Below are 16952 nucleotides of genomic sequence, written 5' to 3' on the forward strand. Positions count from 1 at the left end.
CTGAGACTGTGTACCAGCTCACGCACAGAGACTATTTTGCAGTCTTGATTTGGTTCCCTCTTACTAATCAGTAAGCTAAGGTAATTCTAGACATATATTTCCCTCCAAATAATGCGTAATATAATGCCTTACACATATTTCTTAACATTTCTTTTAACTAGAGGCGAAACACCTTTTAACCATTATATCTAAAAATGTCAAATATTTCTCTTTATCAAAAGTATGCCCCACCCCACCCCCGATGGAAAATTTAAAAACGAACATTTACATCATAATTAAAGAATCGGCGGGATACTTGGATTGGGGCCATATTTTGTGCCTTTTCTTTGTATTGTCCGTTGGCCCTTTCTCAAGTTAAAAGTGTTCCTTGTTTTGTACATTTAAAGTGTATATGACATGAAAAATATTTTCTGCTAATTTGAAAGGCCTTTCGAAATACAGATGAATGGCGTTTTTCTTTTCGAAATATATTTTTTCGTTTCAGAGATATTGACGTTTTTGTATTATGCAAATTAGATCAGCGATGACGTCACAAGATTTGACTCTAAAAATGGTAAAATACTGAATAAACAATATCTCTAAAACTATTAAAGCAGTGTTCTTGGAACTTGGTACCACAAATGTGCATCATAAAAGAAACAAAATGTTACTCTTAGGGCTGTTGCCATGACAACAGTTTTGCCGCTGGTGCTGTCTCAATAAAAACTGAAATTCCCAGTTTCTGTCTTAAACCAAGAACCATCTAGCGCAGCCAAACCAATGGTGGGAATTAAGGCAATATGGGAACTATGTCTGTTCTAAGCAGGACCCTTTGTCTCACTTTAGAGGTCAGATATGGGGATATTTGGTTTTTTTAACAGAGAGAGACTGGAGCTGAAAGAGTTGCTATGGCAACAATACTAAGGGTGTCATTTTGTTCCTTTTGTGATGCACATTTGTGGTGCCAAGTTTCAAGAACACTGCTTCAATAGTTTTAGAGATATTGTTTATTCCGTATTTTACCATTTTTAGAGTCAAATCTTGTGACGTCATCACTGATCTAATTTGCATAATACAAAAACGTCAATATCTCTGAAACGAAAAAAGATATTTCGAAAAAAAAACCCGCCATTCTTCTGTATTTCGAAAGGCCTTTCAAATTAGCAGAAAATATTTTTCATGTCATATACACTTTAAATACCATCCACTTTTTTAATAAGTCCCAGAGTTGACCAGCATGAATCTTTTCTCGGCATGTATCACAACAAAAATCATAATGATGAACCAGGCATAAAAGGGAACGCCTGGCTTGAGGGTGGCCTGATTGTTTGAAGCTGGATGACGTACATCTGGGATATTTACTCAAAATTACAAAATGAGGATTTCTGTTACAGTACAACCCTTGTGAAACCATATCTGGGTTGTGCTTGGGGAGGGGGGGGAGGAAGGAACTGGAGACCGTATGGTATAACTTCGCAACAATAGAGAAAGCGCAGAGTGCCGGGAGCCACTTCAGAAGGGGAGGGTAAAAGTCAAGCTCCTTCCTCCTCCCCGCCCGCCTCAACTCACCCCGGAATTCTGCCATTTCAAAGTGTATATTTTTTAGCCATGGAAAACGCTTTTCGGCGTAACTTTAAATCCCAGACAAGCGGTTATCTGCTTTCGAACAACCAGTTCTACATTCATGCCATAGTTTTCTACGTTCACGTGATGTCAGCTCATGTAGATCTTCGATCGCACAATGTCCTTCTCTTTAAAGCACTCTGAATAAATTAGTTTAGCCAGGTAAAGATGAAAACCGACGATTAGAAAGGCGATCGTCACCCAGAACTTTGCCGGCAGTCCGGAGCGATGGTGAACGTGATGATTCTTGAGAGATTCTGAGGAACAGAAGAAAACACACATAATATGTCAAAGTCGCAAATGAAATACACATCTGGGGAAAACAACACATACAAACAAACAACAACAACGAAATAAACAAACAAACAAATACAATGACAAGCAGCTCTACCGAAAGTAATCCTGTTTCATGGAATTAATTGAGCCCGCGGTCCTTCTCAGTCATGTTGTTGCCAAGCAACACAAACCGGTAAAACGACGAGCTGACCAGTAACTGCCGACTGTTTGCAATAGCCATTGCAGTTTTCTGATTTGTTAACAGTACTTGGAGACATAATTTCTGGAATTTTTCCAAAAATGACTCTTGTTACCCGAACTAACGCGGAGTGTTGAGGGTGAAAACGCTGCTTTAATTGCTATAGTTTTAAATAATTAATTTATGATTCCACCTGAATTGTACGTACAAAACTGGTAAAAGTCCGAAAGAAGGAGATTCCCACTAGCCTGTATTTCAATCTGCTGCTCACACCTCAACTCAAGCCCGTAGTTTGGGTTTATGGAATGAGCAAACGACTGACAATATCATCTGACGTTTAAATGATGTTTGACGTCAAAGGAGACTGTTTGCTTCCACCCACATTCAGGGCTCAAAATAATTTTTGGATACTGACCGGTCATGTTGACCGGCCAAATCAATTTTTGCTCGGTCATGTCTCGTTTTTGACCGGTCAAAATATTGAGTATTTACTTGGAAGCAATAGCCTATTCTGACAAAAATTTCGCCTCGTAAGCTAAAACACACGTTGTTAAAGAGTATAAGCTTAAATGTTTTGATCGCTAAAAGTGTCATTTTATTATGTTCGCCTTTTGAATTTCTTTTCTTCTGTGTTCTACTTTACATAAAAAGTATAAAACAAAATGCTCAGTAGCCGTAATGTTATGTTACTCTGCATAGTTATACATTAGTTAACGACTTATGGGTGGAGGCGATCTTGGTTGTAAGCACATTCACATCCTCGACTTTTAGATATCTTTCCTGTATCATGTGATACCAATATCTCATTTCAAGCTAGGGGATTAACAAAATAACCGCCGAGAAAAGATTTCACATTCGTCCACAACGCTTAGAAACCAGGCCTTTCATTAAGGGTGTGCTGGAAGTTTAACATGTCTTCACTGCAAAGTTACAGACTCGTTGTTCATCGAGCTTCCTATAAGATGCCCTCTTTTAAAGTTCTCTTTCTTCAAGACTGCCAAGAGTTGGGCAAGAAAGCCTACGTCGCTTCGCATTTCAAAAATCATGGATCTCTTCAAGTTTTCAACGTCACCTACATGAGAGAAGCCCGTCTGATTGAGAAGCTGCTGAAAATCAAATATACTTACGGCAAAGTATTTTTTTAAGTATTTTGTCAGCAGATGTGTGGACACGTTCAGTTGCGAAATAGGCACAGTTTACAGAAACATTGCTGGCTTAACATTCAAAGCGTTTAATGATTTTATTATAGACCGAATGCATAAATGGCTGCCAATTTAAAATTCTTTTGTATGCATTTAAATTAGCCTGACTAACCTCGCTCTAGAGCAAAAATTCTTTCGAATTATCAACTCAAAAACGAGGTTAGTCAGGCTAATTTAAATGCATACAAAAGAATTTTAAATTGGCAGCCATTTATGCATTCGGTCTATTCTCATGATCTTGTTGGTGAAAAACGCGCTACGAACTTGTACTTTCTTCAGGTGCATATAGTTTTTTAAATCCACTAACGAGTGCTATTTTTCTCGGCCCGCCTGACAATTGAAACTGTAATTGCGTACACGTGTTAATAGCAGACTTTGATTGATGCGATGCTCATCGTTGTCTGTTTAGCGTATTTACAGACGTGTATGTTTCCTGTTTTATTAAAGCAAACGGCTAACAAATCCGCAGAACGTGACCGTCTCATCTGTTCAGTCTACAAATTTGTGACTGCAAGCTGCTATGATATTTTATGATTTTACTGTAAAATTTCAAGAAATACTGCGAATAATTTTTGTATGTTATTTATTTGAAAGCTGTGTACGTGACCGGTCAAAATGACCGCCGAACCAAAATTTTGGCCGGTCAAATCGTCATTTTGGTCGGACATTGTCCTTTGACCGGCCGTTATTTTGAGCCCTGACATTAGAAATTCATTTGACAAAAGACGTGGTTTAATAACACTGAAACGGTTTCATAAGCTGTGATCTTCATAGAATCCATAAGATGACAGGATTCTCCTTATGAATTATTCTTACCTTCATGTGCATCTTTTATAAACACGTGTTTTCTGAGCTCCAGCAGCTCGGACTTGTTATGCGATATATAGAGCAGCGGTGTGACGGGCCTGGTCATGCGCACTGGGAAGGTCACTTCAGTTTCACTGAAATTGAAAAATGGGACAGTTTTTTTAGCTATAAATGTTGAAGTTGTGTTTGAATATATAAAACTACAGAAATACTGTACTTTATAACGTGCGTTTGCTCGTTTTTTAGGGTATCTATAGTTCTGCTTAACCTTTTGTTTACTACAGTAAAATTAACTTTGAACAACATACAGCCTTCGTGGTCTAGAATATTGGCAGAACGAAACATACCAGCTAACAGGTTTGCAACTACAGTCAACTCTCGCCTTGCGGACACCCCGCTATTACGGACGCTCGATATTACGGACAAAATTCAGATCCCCGGCGAAAGTTATAGAGGTTTGACTGGAAATGACTCCCGCTATTACGGACTCTCGCTATTACGGAATTACGGACACTTTCGTGGTACCAAAAGAACAATTTTATTGTTTTGACTCTCGATAAAGCGGACACCATGAACTTCTCACATAACATTATTGCAGAAAATTGCAGTGTGTTAAATACTATTTGTCGAAACACACTTCAGAGGTCTTCTGCAATAATTATTTTTGCATCAATTTCTTCAGTAGCTGTACACCAGACTTTGCTTTTTCACTTCAGCTTGCGCCCTTTTCTTTCAGACGACTCCTTTTGAGATATCAAACCCTCAAACCCTCGACCATTGTCATTCTCCATACCTAACGACTACTGAGTCTTTTCACGACTGTTAATAAGCTCGTCATAGCCCATACTATTTAACCTATGTTAACGCCATTTTTTTCCTCACACCCCGCTATTACGGACTCTCGCTATTACGGACACTAAACGAAGTCCCGAGCGTGTCCGCTATAACGAGAGTTGACTGTATCGCTTTGATTTTAGACTGGAACTTCGTGAATCCCTCGCCAAACAAAGTACGAACTCTAAAATTCTGAAAGTTCTCGAATGGTTTTGCACTCAGGCGTTCTTGTGGCATGTCACGAAATCTTTCTTTGCCACGAAATCGTTAATCCAACGAAGATTGCGTGACAGGTCACTGTGTTATCTCTACTCACCCCACTTCTACAGGGTCGTATTGGCAGCCTGCCTCGCATGCGTACAGAGGCGTCTTTCCTCCCTTCACTGGTTTAACAAGCAGCTTCTCTGCATGTCCAGTTTCCTCGTTCACCAGCACCGTGAGATAAATATCCATATCTTCATACAGGTGGATATGGCGGAAGATAATAGTGGTGTGAAGCGAGGCAGGGTTGGCGGCAAATTCAAAGTGTCCTGCAGAGAACTGCAGGCCTCCAAAGCTAAGCGTGATAGCTTGGACAATGCCGATGACTCCTTCAAGAAAAGAAAAAGAAGATTTAAGTTTATATCCTCGCGTTTAATACCAACATTGACATGGGAAAGAAGAACAGAGCACATTGATTCACGAGCCAAGTAGCTCGTATTGTTGTAACAACTCCGGCGTCAGTAGTATTTTTTCCTCTCCATCTGCCCTCTCCCCTCCCCTAAACGGGATGTTATAAATTCATTTTGGACGTGTTCTCAACACTACTTCTGAATTTTCAGGAAGACCGAGTAGATATTCAGTCAACAAGCCTTCAAGCCTTCCTTGTATTAGGGGCGGGGGGGGGGGGGGGGGGGAATATCGGGGAAAGATAATAAAAGACATTTTCATTCGAACCTACGCTAACGCACGGGTAGGCGGACACCTCCCTTAAGCCGACTCTCAGTCGTATGGTCCTGGTAACATACAAACACTACATTTTTCGCCTCCTATAAGCGAACACCTCTCCTTATTGGACACTTTTGCTGTTCTCAAGGGAGGTTCACCTGTACTACAGACAAACCAAAGGCCAGTGTGCATGGAAGAAAGAAACCACTCGGCGAAACTCTAGAGAGAAATACAAACAATTAGAAGTCAAGTGATACCTGCTTTGACAAGCGCACTGCAGCCATTCTGCTCCAGTAACCTCTGCCATAACGCCGCCATTTTGCTAACACCAGCCTCGGTCCGCGGCATGGGCCAAAGTGATGCTGAGTGCCTTCGAAAAGAAAAGAGATTTTGTCTTTTGATTTTTTTTTTGTTTTTTCTTCCTCATCTCCCTGCATTGTTAAACAAAAAACTGCTGAAATGGTATTTGTCGAAATTGTTATTGTTGCAATTTCTGCAACATTCTGAAAACATGCTTTATTGAGCGTTTTCACTCACGTGGCCAGCATCTATGCAAATTTATTAGAACAAAAAGAAGCGTTTACATAAGAAAAGACTTCAAATCCCACAGGATTGGCTTGGTACACCAACATGGCCGCCGTTTCATTGTTTTGGAACACCAATATGTCCCCCGTATTACGTTATGCGAAAACGCTCTAAACAATGCTTAAATTTATGAGGAAAATGCCAGCGATTACGTGTTTGAACCGGTAAGAAATCAGTTGAACTTTAGAACATTTTCCGGACAGTAACTTTGGCCGATTTCCTATACAAAAAATTCCAATTCCACACTTACATAGTGGGAGGACCGCCAAAGCAGTGATCTGGAATATGAAGAAGCTTCTCTATATCATCTTTGCGCGCTTGAGGGCTTGAAGCACCATGAGCGAGTGAAGGAAAAGAAGACAGAACATAATACAAAGTAGTGTTCACTTCCAGACCAGATGGTGTGTCTGGATCATGGTGAGGGTCCACAAACAGGCCTGTCTCGGATAACTGGAAATAAAACAACGTATCATTTCGTAAGCAGAATTATTTAGGCTCGCAAACGATAAGAGTGACAAAACTGGATTTCATTTAACACTGGCAGAACTCTTATTTGAAATTTTGAAAAACTAATTGAAAAACTAATTATGTTCATAAAAACTGGAATTATGGAATATAAGATCATGGTAATCAGTTCAGCAATGTAATGCATCGTACGTAGTCGATGTTGGTTAATTTTAGAAACAGAACATTTGTTTCACATAAAAATAAACAACTACCTGAAGTTGTTTTGAGGTTAACAATTTTACACTCCCCCCCCCCCACCTCCCCTTCCACGACTACATGTAAAAAAGCCAAAAAAGATATAGTTTAGCAAACTAGACTGAGTGGGCGACACTGGGTTTCAGTTGGTGGATATCTCTTCTCGTGACAGTTACGACTGTATTCTCCCTAATTTATCTAATAACTAATCTCTGAAAGTTGTCAAAAGCGTGTACAGGATGCAAGTATAATACCTCTTTCCAGGCTGTTGTGTGAGATTCCCTCAAAGATTCAGGTTTGTCTAGCGACACAAGAGCTCGGAGTTCCTGTGAAGGGAGAAAAGTTCACTTAGAACTAATACACCAATTAAAACGTTAAAACAAATGATGGAAATTCTTAAACACTGACTTGAGCGGGGACTGAACTGCATTTGTCAAAATTCGGCAAATGTCACTCCTTGATTTGGCAGTTTTGCGGCTGTTTCCAAGGCATAAACATGTATTTCCTAGACGCATATCCCGAAAGCGGAAGTGAGATGTTTGCGTATGTTCAACTTAGTCTGCATTAGTCAGGCAAAACGTGTAATGAGAACACAAATTAGTTTATCCATCTGTCCTACACCTCATTTGCTTTTTTGTTTTTCTTTTTTCTAACTCAAATACCTTCTGTGCTTCTTCTTGGAGTTTTTCAATATTTACAGGAGCAGGGGCAGGTTTGGTCACATGACCAAACAAACTTGAGGTGCGCACAACTGTCAAGTGTCGCAAGATTCCAGTGCTGTTATGAAGACAAATAATAGTTAACAAAAAAATATATATCCGTATTGGAAAAAAATATCGGTCGGGAACTAGACCAGTATTTAATTTCACCAACACTTTCAGAACAAGAAAGTCAGTAGAAATGGGTTTTTATCAGCTTAATAAAGTTCCTTTTCTCTTTACAGTACATGTATATGCAATATTGACTTTTTTCACCCCTCCTATATATTCGCCATCAGAGATTGGCTATAATTCAAAACCTCCACACACCTCTGTCCCTGCACAGTCATCTCAGTAGGAACTCTTGATGTTGCTACTGTTACGTTGATATCAGGCTCTGATTTAACAACATGTGCAACCTGACCGTGGGAGAGAGTGTAGTGTGCTTTGGACGGGTCCATATTTCTTTCAAAGCTGGAAAACAAAAAAAGACCCTACTTCATAAATGCAGCAAACTCAAGTCCACTTTGAATTTCCTTTTAAAAAGCCAAATGGTGACGCGAACACAAATTCATTCGCAAAAACAAACACACACAAATTTTGACCACGATTGCAGACACGAACACAAATGCGAATGCAACTGCCAATGCGAACGCAGACACAAACGCAAATAAGAATGTGAAGGCAGACACAAACGCAAATGCGAACGCAAACACGAACACAGACACAAACGCAAATGTGAACGCAGGCGCAAGCACAAATGCTAACGGAACCCAAAATATGGAAGCAATCGCAAAAGTGAAGAGTTGTATTTAGACACAAACACCAATGCCATCTAGCTACTATTACATTAAAAATGGACGCATAGAAAGCAAGCCAGAAACAAGACTTTCGTTATTGATACAAATATTTATTAAACAAGGTTGTTACCTCAAACTTTTAGTTGTTGAACCTTTCCAAGAGTTTGCTCCTTCATGTGCTAGTAAAACTTTGATACCAGAATGCTGAAAATCAAGGGTTATTAAAAGTTCTGTGCATGTTGTATTATAATTATTTCTAAAGAAATGGTCTTTACATGTACATTAAGTCGATTCCTTAAATAATCGCTTAAAAATGTGAATATTATTTTTATATAATGATGCAGTGTTCCAGACACGACAGGAGTGTTCAACTGGCCACCTGACTTGACAAAAGAGTAGAAAACTTCTAATTATTTAGTGATACCCTTACATATTTAACCACCGCAAATCCCTCATTGACACCTTGGCTTTAAAACTCTTACCAGGAACCCTCTGACGGTCAATACAGCTATTATTTTTTTAAATGAAATATTGTTTTGTGTACGCACCCCATGGTTAACGACCACAACTTCTTGGACTAAGACAGATGACTGACTGCGATGGGCATACACCACATTCTCAACGATAACACATCCATGGCTCTAAAGACAGAAATACATTTATAGTGATCAGATCACAATCAAGAATATCAGATCTAGGATTAAGGAGGCGGTCAATGCTACAGGTACTTTACCTGTAGCATAAGGTCTGTGGGCATTGTCCCTGTTGTTTGTTCTAGTGTTCTCTCCAAAGGTAGCTTGCCATTTATGTGAGACCTGGCTAGAGCTGCTACTCAATCTCTTAAATCAAGAAACACTGTACTGTACTTACATAAGAGTATGTCTGGAGTTGATGAACCAAGCCTTGCTTGAAATCAATAACAGTTGCCTCTGTAAAGGAAATAATATATTGGTAAAGAATGAAGCATGGTACTTAAAGTTAGAGTATACCCCCTAATTCGAAGTCGGTTATTTTGATTTCTCTGAACATTTCAAATTAAAACCAAATTTCCCTTGGATTTGCGCTTCAGTCATTTACTATCAGCTATTTCGAACTCCCACTATTTCGAACTATTTTTGTTTCCCCTTTTGGTTTCAAATAAAGGGTTCAGGAGGGTAGAAGGGGGTCTCCCAAACAGTAGTTACTAAATCTAAGAATAGTATTTAAAATATAAAATATTTGTGTGTTTTTTTAGTACCCTTGACCATTACTGCTTTGTGGTCCCTTGAGCTCTACCAATTACAGTGCAGGGTGTGGCTAACTCACATGTGTGGCCTTTCCATAAATAAATTGCAGATTTAATTGCATTAGTTTGCCAATACCTCTTGGCTTGGGGACATCAGCAACTTTTGCAGTCACAAGAGGTGAGAATGGTAGTTTCAACCAATGCATGCTGGGCTGGATAAACGCAATATGAAGAAAGGAGCCATCTGTTGCAACAACCCCTAAATTTCCATTTCCTGTGCAGAGAAAAAAACACAGATATTAATTTTTAGAATGTTGTACAGTGAATTAAACATGTTTCAAAACGAGCTCAAATTACAAAGTACTTAGCATATTAAATTTGTATTGTGGAACTACAAATTTGTGCACTGTACGCAAGAATATTTGATTCATAGTATGACCAACACATTGCTAAGGAAAATGTTGAAAAGCAACTTACTAACCAGTCTTCTCCATTTCTTTGATACTCAGGGATGTCACTAAGGGCCGGCTGCCAGCTAATTTCATTGGCCGAAAGAGAACTTAAATCTGGCTGAAATTTCACTTAAAAACAAAGACTTGGGTAAACTTTTAGAGCTGCCAAGGCCAGAATACCAGTTACTGTAGGCTTGTTGATTAAGCCGGCTTACCGGTAATGTTTTTTAGCTTCATTCCTGGATACTGGATTGACATCATGAGCCAGTTAGTGCCCTGTCTCCTAATTGTTCCGTTGATGTATTTGATATTGCAGAAAAGGGCTTTCTAGCCGTAGGGGAAATTTGTTGGCTTATAAATTGAAATAGTGATTACAAATAGCGATTATTACAATTAATTTTATTTTTTCACAAAACATCTCAGATAGTAAATAATTTTTTTGAAATTTGTGCATATTGACAAGGGTTGATGTGCATAGTGTTACACAATAAATTGCATTTATACTTAATTCCCAACACCATACAGTTTTATTATTTTACTTACCAACAAAAGGTAAGTATGGATTTTCTAATTTTTCCAAAGGCTTGTGAATAATCACCACATCGCTATCTGAAGTCCCTTGCTTCCATTTTGCTAAAATATCACTTAGGCACACCTTATCATATGCTAAAACAAAAACAGTGCAGGAGTAAGCAGAAAAATAGAAATACAGTCAAAGCTCTCATAAGTGGACACTCTCTGGACAGCAGTCTGGCTGTCGAAAGCTAATAATTTTTAAAATATTTTACCAGAGAACGCTTTTTACTTTCTTAAAAATACAGAGTTTGTATGGAAGTTAAAACAGGGTTTCAAACAAGGCGGTCGTAAGTAGAGCTGTCCGCTTACAAGAGTGTCCGTTAAGAGAGCTTCGACTGTAAACATAAACACTGTATTTTCTCAACTGAGCACCATAGTGCTCTATTAACTTTAGTGTTTCAGTTTTTAGTGCTTATAGTGGGGGTTGACAGTGCTCTTGAAAAAATCATAACATTTGTAATTGAATGCAAGAGCATATGCACAACACAGGTCGTACAGTGTAAGATTGGAGATTGGTGGAAGTAATATAAGTAATTAAAGTAGAGACTGTTAACAATTTGAGCTCATGTTCATTCAAACTAAAGTACTGTAATTAAAGTAAGGGGGCTGCTTGCCTACACTGTAAGTACTGGCTATCAGACCGAAGTTCTACACTGTATAGATTTATTTAACAATTTCATCTTTATTTAATTATAAAGGCCTCATTGGCTTTTTTATAAAGATGATGATGATGATGATGATGATGATGGTGACAGTGATGACCATGATAAATGAACAATTAATAACCAGTTTTCAAATTGGCATGCAAGAGTCAGAGGGGCTGGGCGAGTGCAATCGTTGATGAAGTCAGGATGATGTCAGACAAAATATCTCACGCTTTTAAATTTTATTTGCACCCCGAGTTTGGAAATAAGAACCCCTTTTAACTATAATGTATCCGGAGCAGGAAACTAACATTTTCAATTGTACTTGCAATCATGTTTGCCAAGTGTGATAATATTTTTCAGTTCTACCGGTAGATAAAATTTTCCACTGTCAATTTTGGCAACAAAATCCCCAGCTGTAACACAATCTTGCTGTTTTAAATGGTTTTATTGTAGGAAGTATCCTAGAAATACAGTATTTGGCACTGAAACACAAGTTTGTTCTTTGTCACTTCCTATCACGGGTGCTGTCCATCCTCTTCCCCAGGGCCACGCGTATTTTTTTTAAATGACATGACGTAGTGGCCCTGGTAACGGTAAAAAATATGATTTTTTTGATTGGCTGATAAAAACTGCATGCGTAATTAGGTAAAAAAACGAAACGCTTCTACGCAATTTTGGTTATACTTCCGGTCATCGAAACAATTGAAGATGCAGCGGAAAGTTTGAAAATGTTACCGGAAAAAGACCGAATAACACTGGGAGTTTGTTGGAATAACGTATTCACGAAGCAGACCTTCGTTTATGAACGAATGACAAGTACATCTCTTGCAAGGTGTAACTCGGTTGTACTTTTTATTGCATTAAAAATATTGCAAACATTTGCACCATCAACTTAGCTTATACAAGATATACACACTAAAAGGAGTTCATGAATACATGAAGACTTTGAAATTCAATGTGATATTTCTTACCGCTGCTCAATAGAATGATACGTCGTCGATCAGCGGCTTTTTTGGTTCTGAATTTTCTACAATACCTCCGCATGGCCATAAATAAATTTCACAGTATCATCAACCGTCGGAATGTTATCAGCTGATGATATCCACGACTCCATGTACACTATAACTCCAATTCCTCTGGATTCTAACTTTTCTATCTGCCGTCAGATAATATTGCGTGTAGAGTCGACACAACAACATCAACACATCTATCAGCCATGCAATTCAATGAGTTCCAAACGAATCGAATTGTGTAAGTTAAAATATCAACGACTTGAATTGCCAAAACCAGCTTTCAAAATTCGCTTTCTTCTCGTCTCAGTCAGCCCCAGCCTTCCCCTTTCTTTTACTGAGCAGGCGCAGACGAACATTTATGCAGAGGGCATGCGCTACCCGATGTCGTGGATTTTACGACATCCGGTAGTCAGTGTTACCAGAGCCCTTCGTTTCGCCGACCACGTGACCAAAAGAAACGGAGGCTCTGGGAACGAGAATGGGGTGCTGTCTTGAATGTTTTCTGTCAAAATGTGGAAATATCTCGTCACACATTCAAAAGTGTCAAACGAGAAAGGAAGGAGAAAACAACCCCCCAAAAACAGGCTGTGATTCTCTGGAGAGGAGTTTTGGGCAAGTAAAATATAATCCAGGCAAGTGAATTCTGAGACTCTCTTGCCCAAATGATGAGTGCTCCCAAAATTTAGTTTCCAACACTGAATATACTTACCAGGAGCTTCAGGAAGTTGGCCTCGTCTATGACGAGGCATGAATCTTGAAATGGTCCATATGAAAAACACAGTAAATATAGCAATACCAATTAAAGTGCTCCTACGTGATCTGTGAAATAAAATACAAAAAGGAAGCAAAATTTGAAAGTTATTATAAATATTGTTATCTACCTGTTTAGTCATTGTTATATGCTGCATGGGAACTGCTGGAATTTACTAGCCTGCGGTATTGTTGGGTTTTTAAGTGCTCACTAGCAAGCGGCGAAGCCGCGACAACGAGGGCGCAGCCGCGGGGGTTGGGGAGGAGGAGTTGAAATACCGCCTGCCCGGATGGGCTATTTTTTTGGCTTCCGCCCCCTTATTTGCATTTTGACAAACTGTTGACAAATTCTGCGGCTTATTATTATCCAGACGATCTATTTTGACAGTCACGTCCACGATAAACTCCGTTTCATAACGGCAGTCGACGAAACACTACAGATCAGACACTTCATTCGGCAAAAATCTAGCGAGGAAAAAAGTTCATCTTTCCAAACTAACCAGGCTTCGACAAAAGCGCTCGATTGACAAAATAGCTTTACAAAGTAATAATGCCACCTGGTAATGTCACGCAACAAGTCCGGCTGAAATGAACCGCTTCCAACTGGTCACATTAAGAAAAGATTAAACAGTTTATTTTGTTGAATACCGTACTGCTTTCTAAATAACTAACCGAGCAAAGGTATGTCATAGTTTTTCCGAACAATACAATACGACCAAAGCGTTATGTCGTTATGTTAAACTTTATACTTTACTCTGAGTCGCACCAGGAGTGCAGGAGTTGTACCAAATTGAATAAACTGCAATGCGGTAATTAGCAAAATGGCCATCGCATCTTTTCCACGAAACAAATCGTGGCAATCGTTTGCGGCCGCTTCATGTTCATGCTTCAAACAATTGAAGGCGTAAGCGCAAGAAACGCACTTTGTGTTTTGGCCAAATTGAAAATTCTCACAAACAACTCCAAATTTCGCACGCAAGTTCGTTTACGTGTGCTCAACACTGCCCTGTATTTAATTTTGCTGGTCTTTCCTTCGTTTTCAAAAAATAACACATGCAAAAAGACAAGGTTTTTGCTTGCGCGGCGTCTTTTGACTTTTCTTTTACAAACCTTTTGTTTCTCAAGACGATGAAGTCAGCTAAACTTTTAGGGTTACAGTCCTAGCCCTAACGCAAAAGGTAACCCCAAGGCCGTAGGGTCGGGATTAGAGTTTCAGATTAGGGTTACAGACTTAGCCCTAACGCAAAAGCCTAGCCCTAACGCAAAAAAAAAAAAAAAAAAAAAAAAAAAAGTTTAACACTAACCCCAAGGGATTAGGGAGTTAAGCCGTTTCAAGTTAAGTTTAGGATCAGAGTCAGCCTCAACCTTTTATAGATCGCGCTTTTAATGCAGTAAGCTTTCACGCCAGTTTGCTTGCAGCTAGCTTTTTCTGCAGTCTGCTTGCAGTTATCTAGTTTTTGTTGTTTCGGGCAAGACTATTCTACTCTGTTACCGTTACCGTTAGCTGTACTGAATTTGCCGAGGTGAAAGTGAAATAAAGACTGATTGTTGATTGAATACGTTTGCTCGTGTTGTCACATTATACTAGTTTTGCTTTCAGTTGAGTGCCGCCGGCTTGCTCTCACTTCTATCTCCACTCCTTACATCATCACACATCTACAAAATCCCGCGAAAACAAGATAAACTTATGAGGTTTTCGTTCGCACGAATCGATAGATTCATTGATGAATATTTAATGAGACAGAAAATATTTTGCGAAGGGAAGGTGTCCTGGGGAACATATAAAGAATTTTTTAAAGTCTAAAACCAGGTCACTTCTCGGCAACTTTGTCGCGGCAGCACCCAAGCGGATCCTGCAAAACTCGCGTTGACGAAGTTCCCGGCAAGAAACCTCTTGTTTTAGACTCTCTATGCCGCCAGGCTCAAAACTACCTCGGTTTGTGCAACGTTTTTTCCGAAGCGCTAAACAGCGCTGTTGTACAAAACAAAGGCAGAAACATCACTCAGTTCTTCGAGCGATGCTGTAAACTTACGGGTATTCAGACTTAATGATGTCCTTCAACCACCTGGCAGCAGCACTTACGCTAAAACTAACCAAAGGCTTCAAATGATTTTCAGGAACAAACGGCCATTTTTTTTTTCTCTTTCCTCTCACGTGACGCCTATCAGGTGACATCGCGTCACAATGTGTTCAGTCCAGTCCTTTTCTTAAAGCGAATCCTCAAAATGGTGGATAGGAACTAAAATCATGGCTCTGACACGTTTTTCAACCTCCCCGGACAGTTAAATAACGCTAGAAGGAAAGATTTACACGCGATGTGTCGAAAAACTCATGCTGCTGGCTGACGGTGGAGAACGTAAGCTTTGCAAAACGCCTTTGTTCTTTGCATACGTAATTTCTAAAAAACGAAGCTAGATTCAGCGAATTTGAATACAGATCAATGTTAAGCACACGTAAACGAACTTGCGTGCGAAATTTGGAGTTGTTTGTGACATTTTTTTAATTTGGCCAAAACACAAAGTGCGTTTCTTGCGCTTAGGCCTTCAATTGCAATTTCTTCATCTTCGCATAAAATATTTAAACTCGATAAGGCCAACGATAACGCTTAATGTGCCATGTTTGATTTGCTTGATTTGTTTTGTTTGCGGCAAAGAACTAGTGACCTTTGGAGCGCTCCCTTGGGAGATTACCGAGACATTTAATTGACGTGCTTAGCATTCCCATCCAATCAGAATGCTCCATACGCCAGCGTACGGGCTTCTCAGAAAAGCAGCCCATCCGGGCAGGCGGTATTTCAGCTTCTCCTTCCCAAGCCACTCGCGGCTGCGCCACTTGTTGTCGCGGCTTCACCGCTTGCTGGTGGGCGCTTAAAACCCAACAATACCGCCAGCTACGCAGGCTAGAATTTACTGATATATTACCATTTATATAATAGTATATGAGCTTAATATATAATAATCACTGAGGATGAGGGGAGGAAGACTAAAAAATATACAGTATATAGAAATATACCTACATGATTGTATTTATATAAATCTTATTAGATATTAAGGGTCTGTATGTAGTATCTCTGTATATTTGTACGAGTCTTGCAGTATTTTGGCGAGCCCGTAGGGTGTCGGGGTCAAAATACACATGACGTGTACAGATATCGTGAGAAACATTGTTAGTATTTGCACTTGTTTTGCGGTTCAATATTGGAGGTGGATAATAAAACAATAATTTCGTATGATATTATTACACCACTAACAAGGGAAAAGATTAAAAACGTCGCTTTCATTAACCGACTCATCAACTTTAAAATTATCCCGTGTAAACGTTATTTCCAAATCGCATTAAATAAACAACAAATACAAGTGATATTAAACACATCGGCAGTAATGACTTAATCTGCGCACCTTCTTATTAAATAAATCCTCATAAACAGTGGCAATCGGCAAAACTTACCTCACAAGGGTGATAAAAGCAAGCCTTCCTTTCATCCATGTTACACAATTTCCAATATTTGATACTACCCACATAAGAAAACTTTGAATTCATGAATTTTCAAATACTAATAAAATAGTTCTGCCTTGTTTTGCGCCATCTTGGCAACTGCAGTTACTAAGCTAGCGGTTATCGCAAAGAAGTAATGCGCAAACGCATTGTTCAAGGGG

General features: G+C 39.3%; 1 protein-coding gene across 1 annotated transcript; it reads right to left on the reverse strand.

Moving 5' to 3' along the window:
- Positions 1 to 1124: 1124 nt before the first annotated feature.
- Positions 1125 to 16889, reverse strand: LOC144650908 (uncharacterized protein KIAA2013 homolog). The gene is made up of 15 exons (XM_078510707.1): positions 16744 to 16889; positions 13255 to 13364; positions 10853 to 10975; positions 9994 to 10131; positions 9503 to 9561; positions 9181 to 9273; positions 8763 to 8836; positions 8163 to 8306; positions 7797 to 7911; positions 7389 to 7460; positions 6683 to 6882; positions 6105 to 6217; positions 5237 to 5510; positions 4096 to 4220; positions 1125 to 1859 (listed from the first exon to the last, which is right to left on the reverse strand). Exons 1-15 carry the CDS (start codon positions 16815 to 16817, stop codon positions 1693 to 1695), a joined length of 1881 nt encoding a protein of 626 aa, XP_078366833.1. The 5' UTR covers positions 16818 to 16889; the 3' UTR covers positions 1125 to 1692.
- Between the last annotated feature and the right edge of the window lie 63 nt (positions 16890 to 16952).

Source organism: Oculina patagonica, chromosome 4, assembly GCF_052425735.1.
Source record: "Oculina patagonica isolate OP01 chromosome 4, crgOcupat, whole genome shotgun sequence".
NCBI classification, from domain to species: domain Eukaryota; kingdom Metazoa; phylum Cnidaria; class Anthozoa; order Scleractinia; family Oculinidae; genus Oculina; species Oculina patagonica.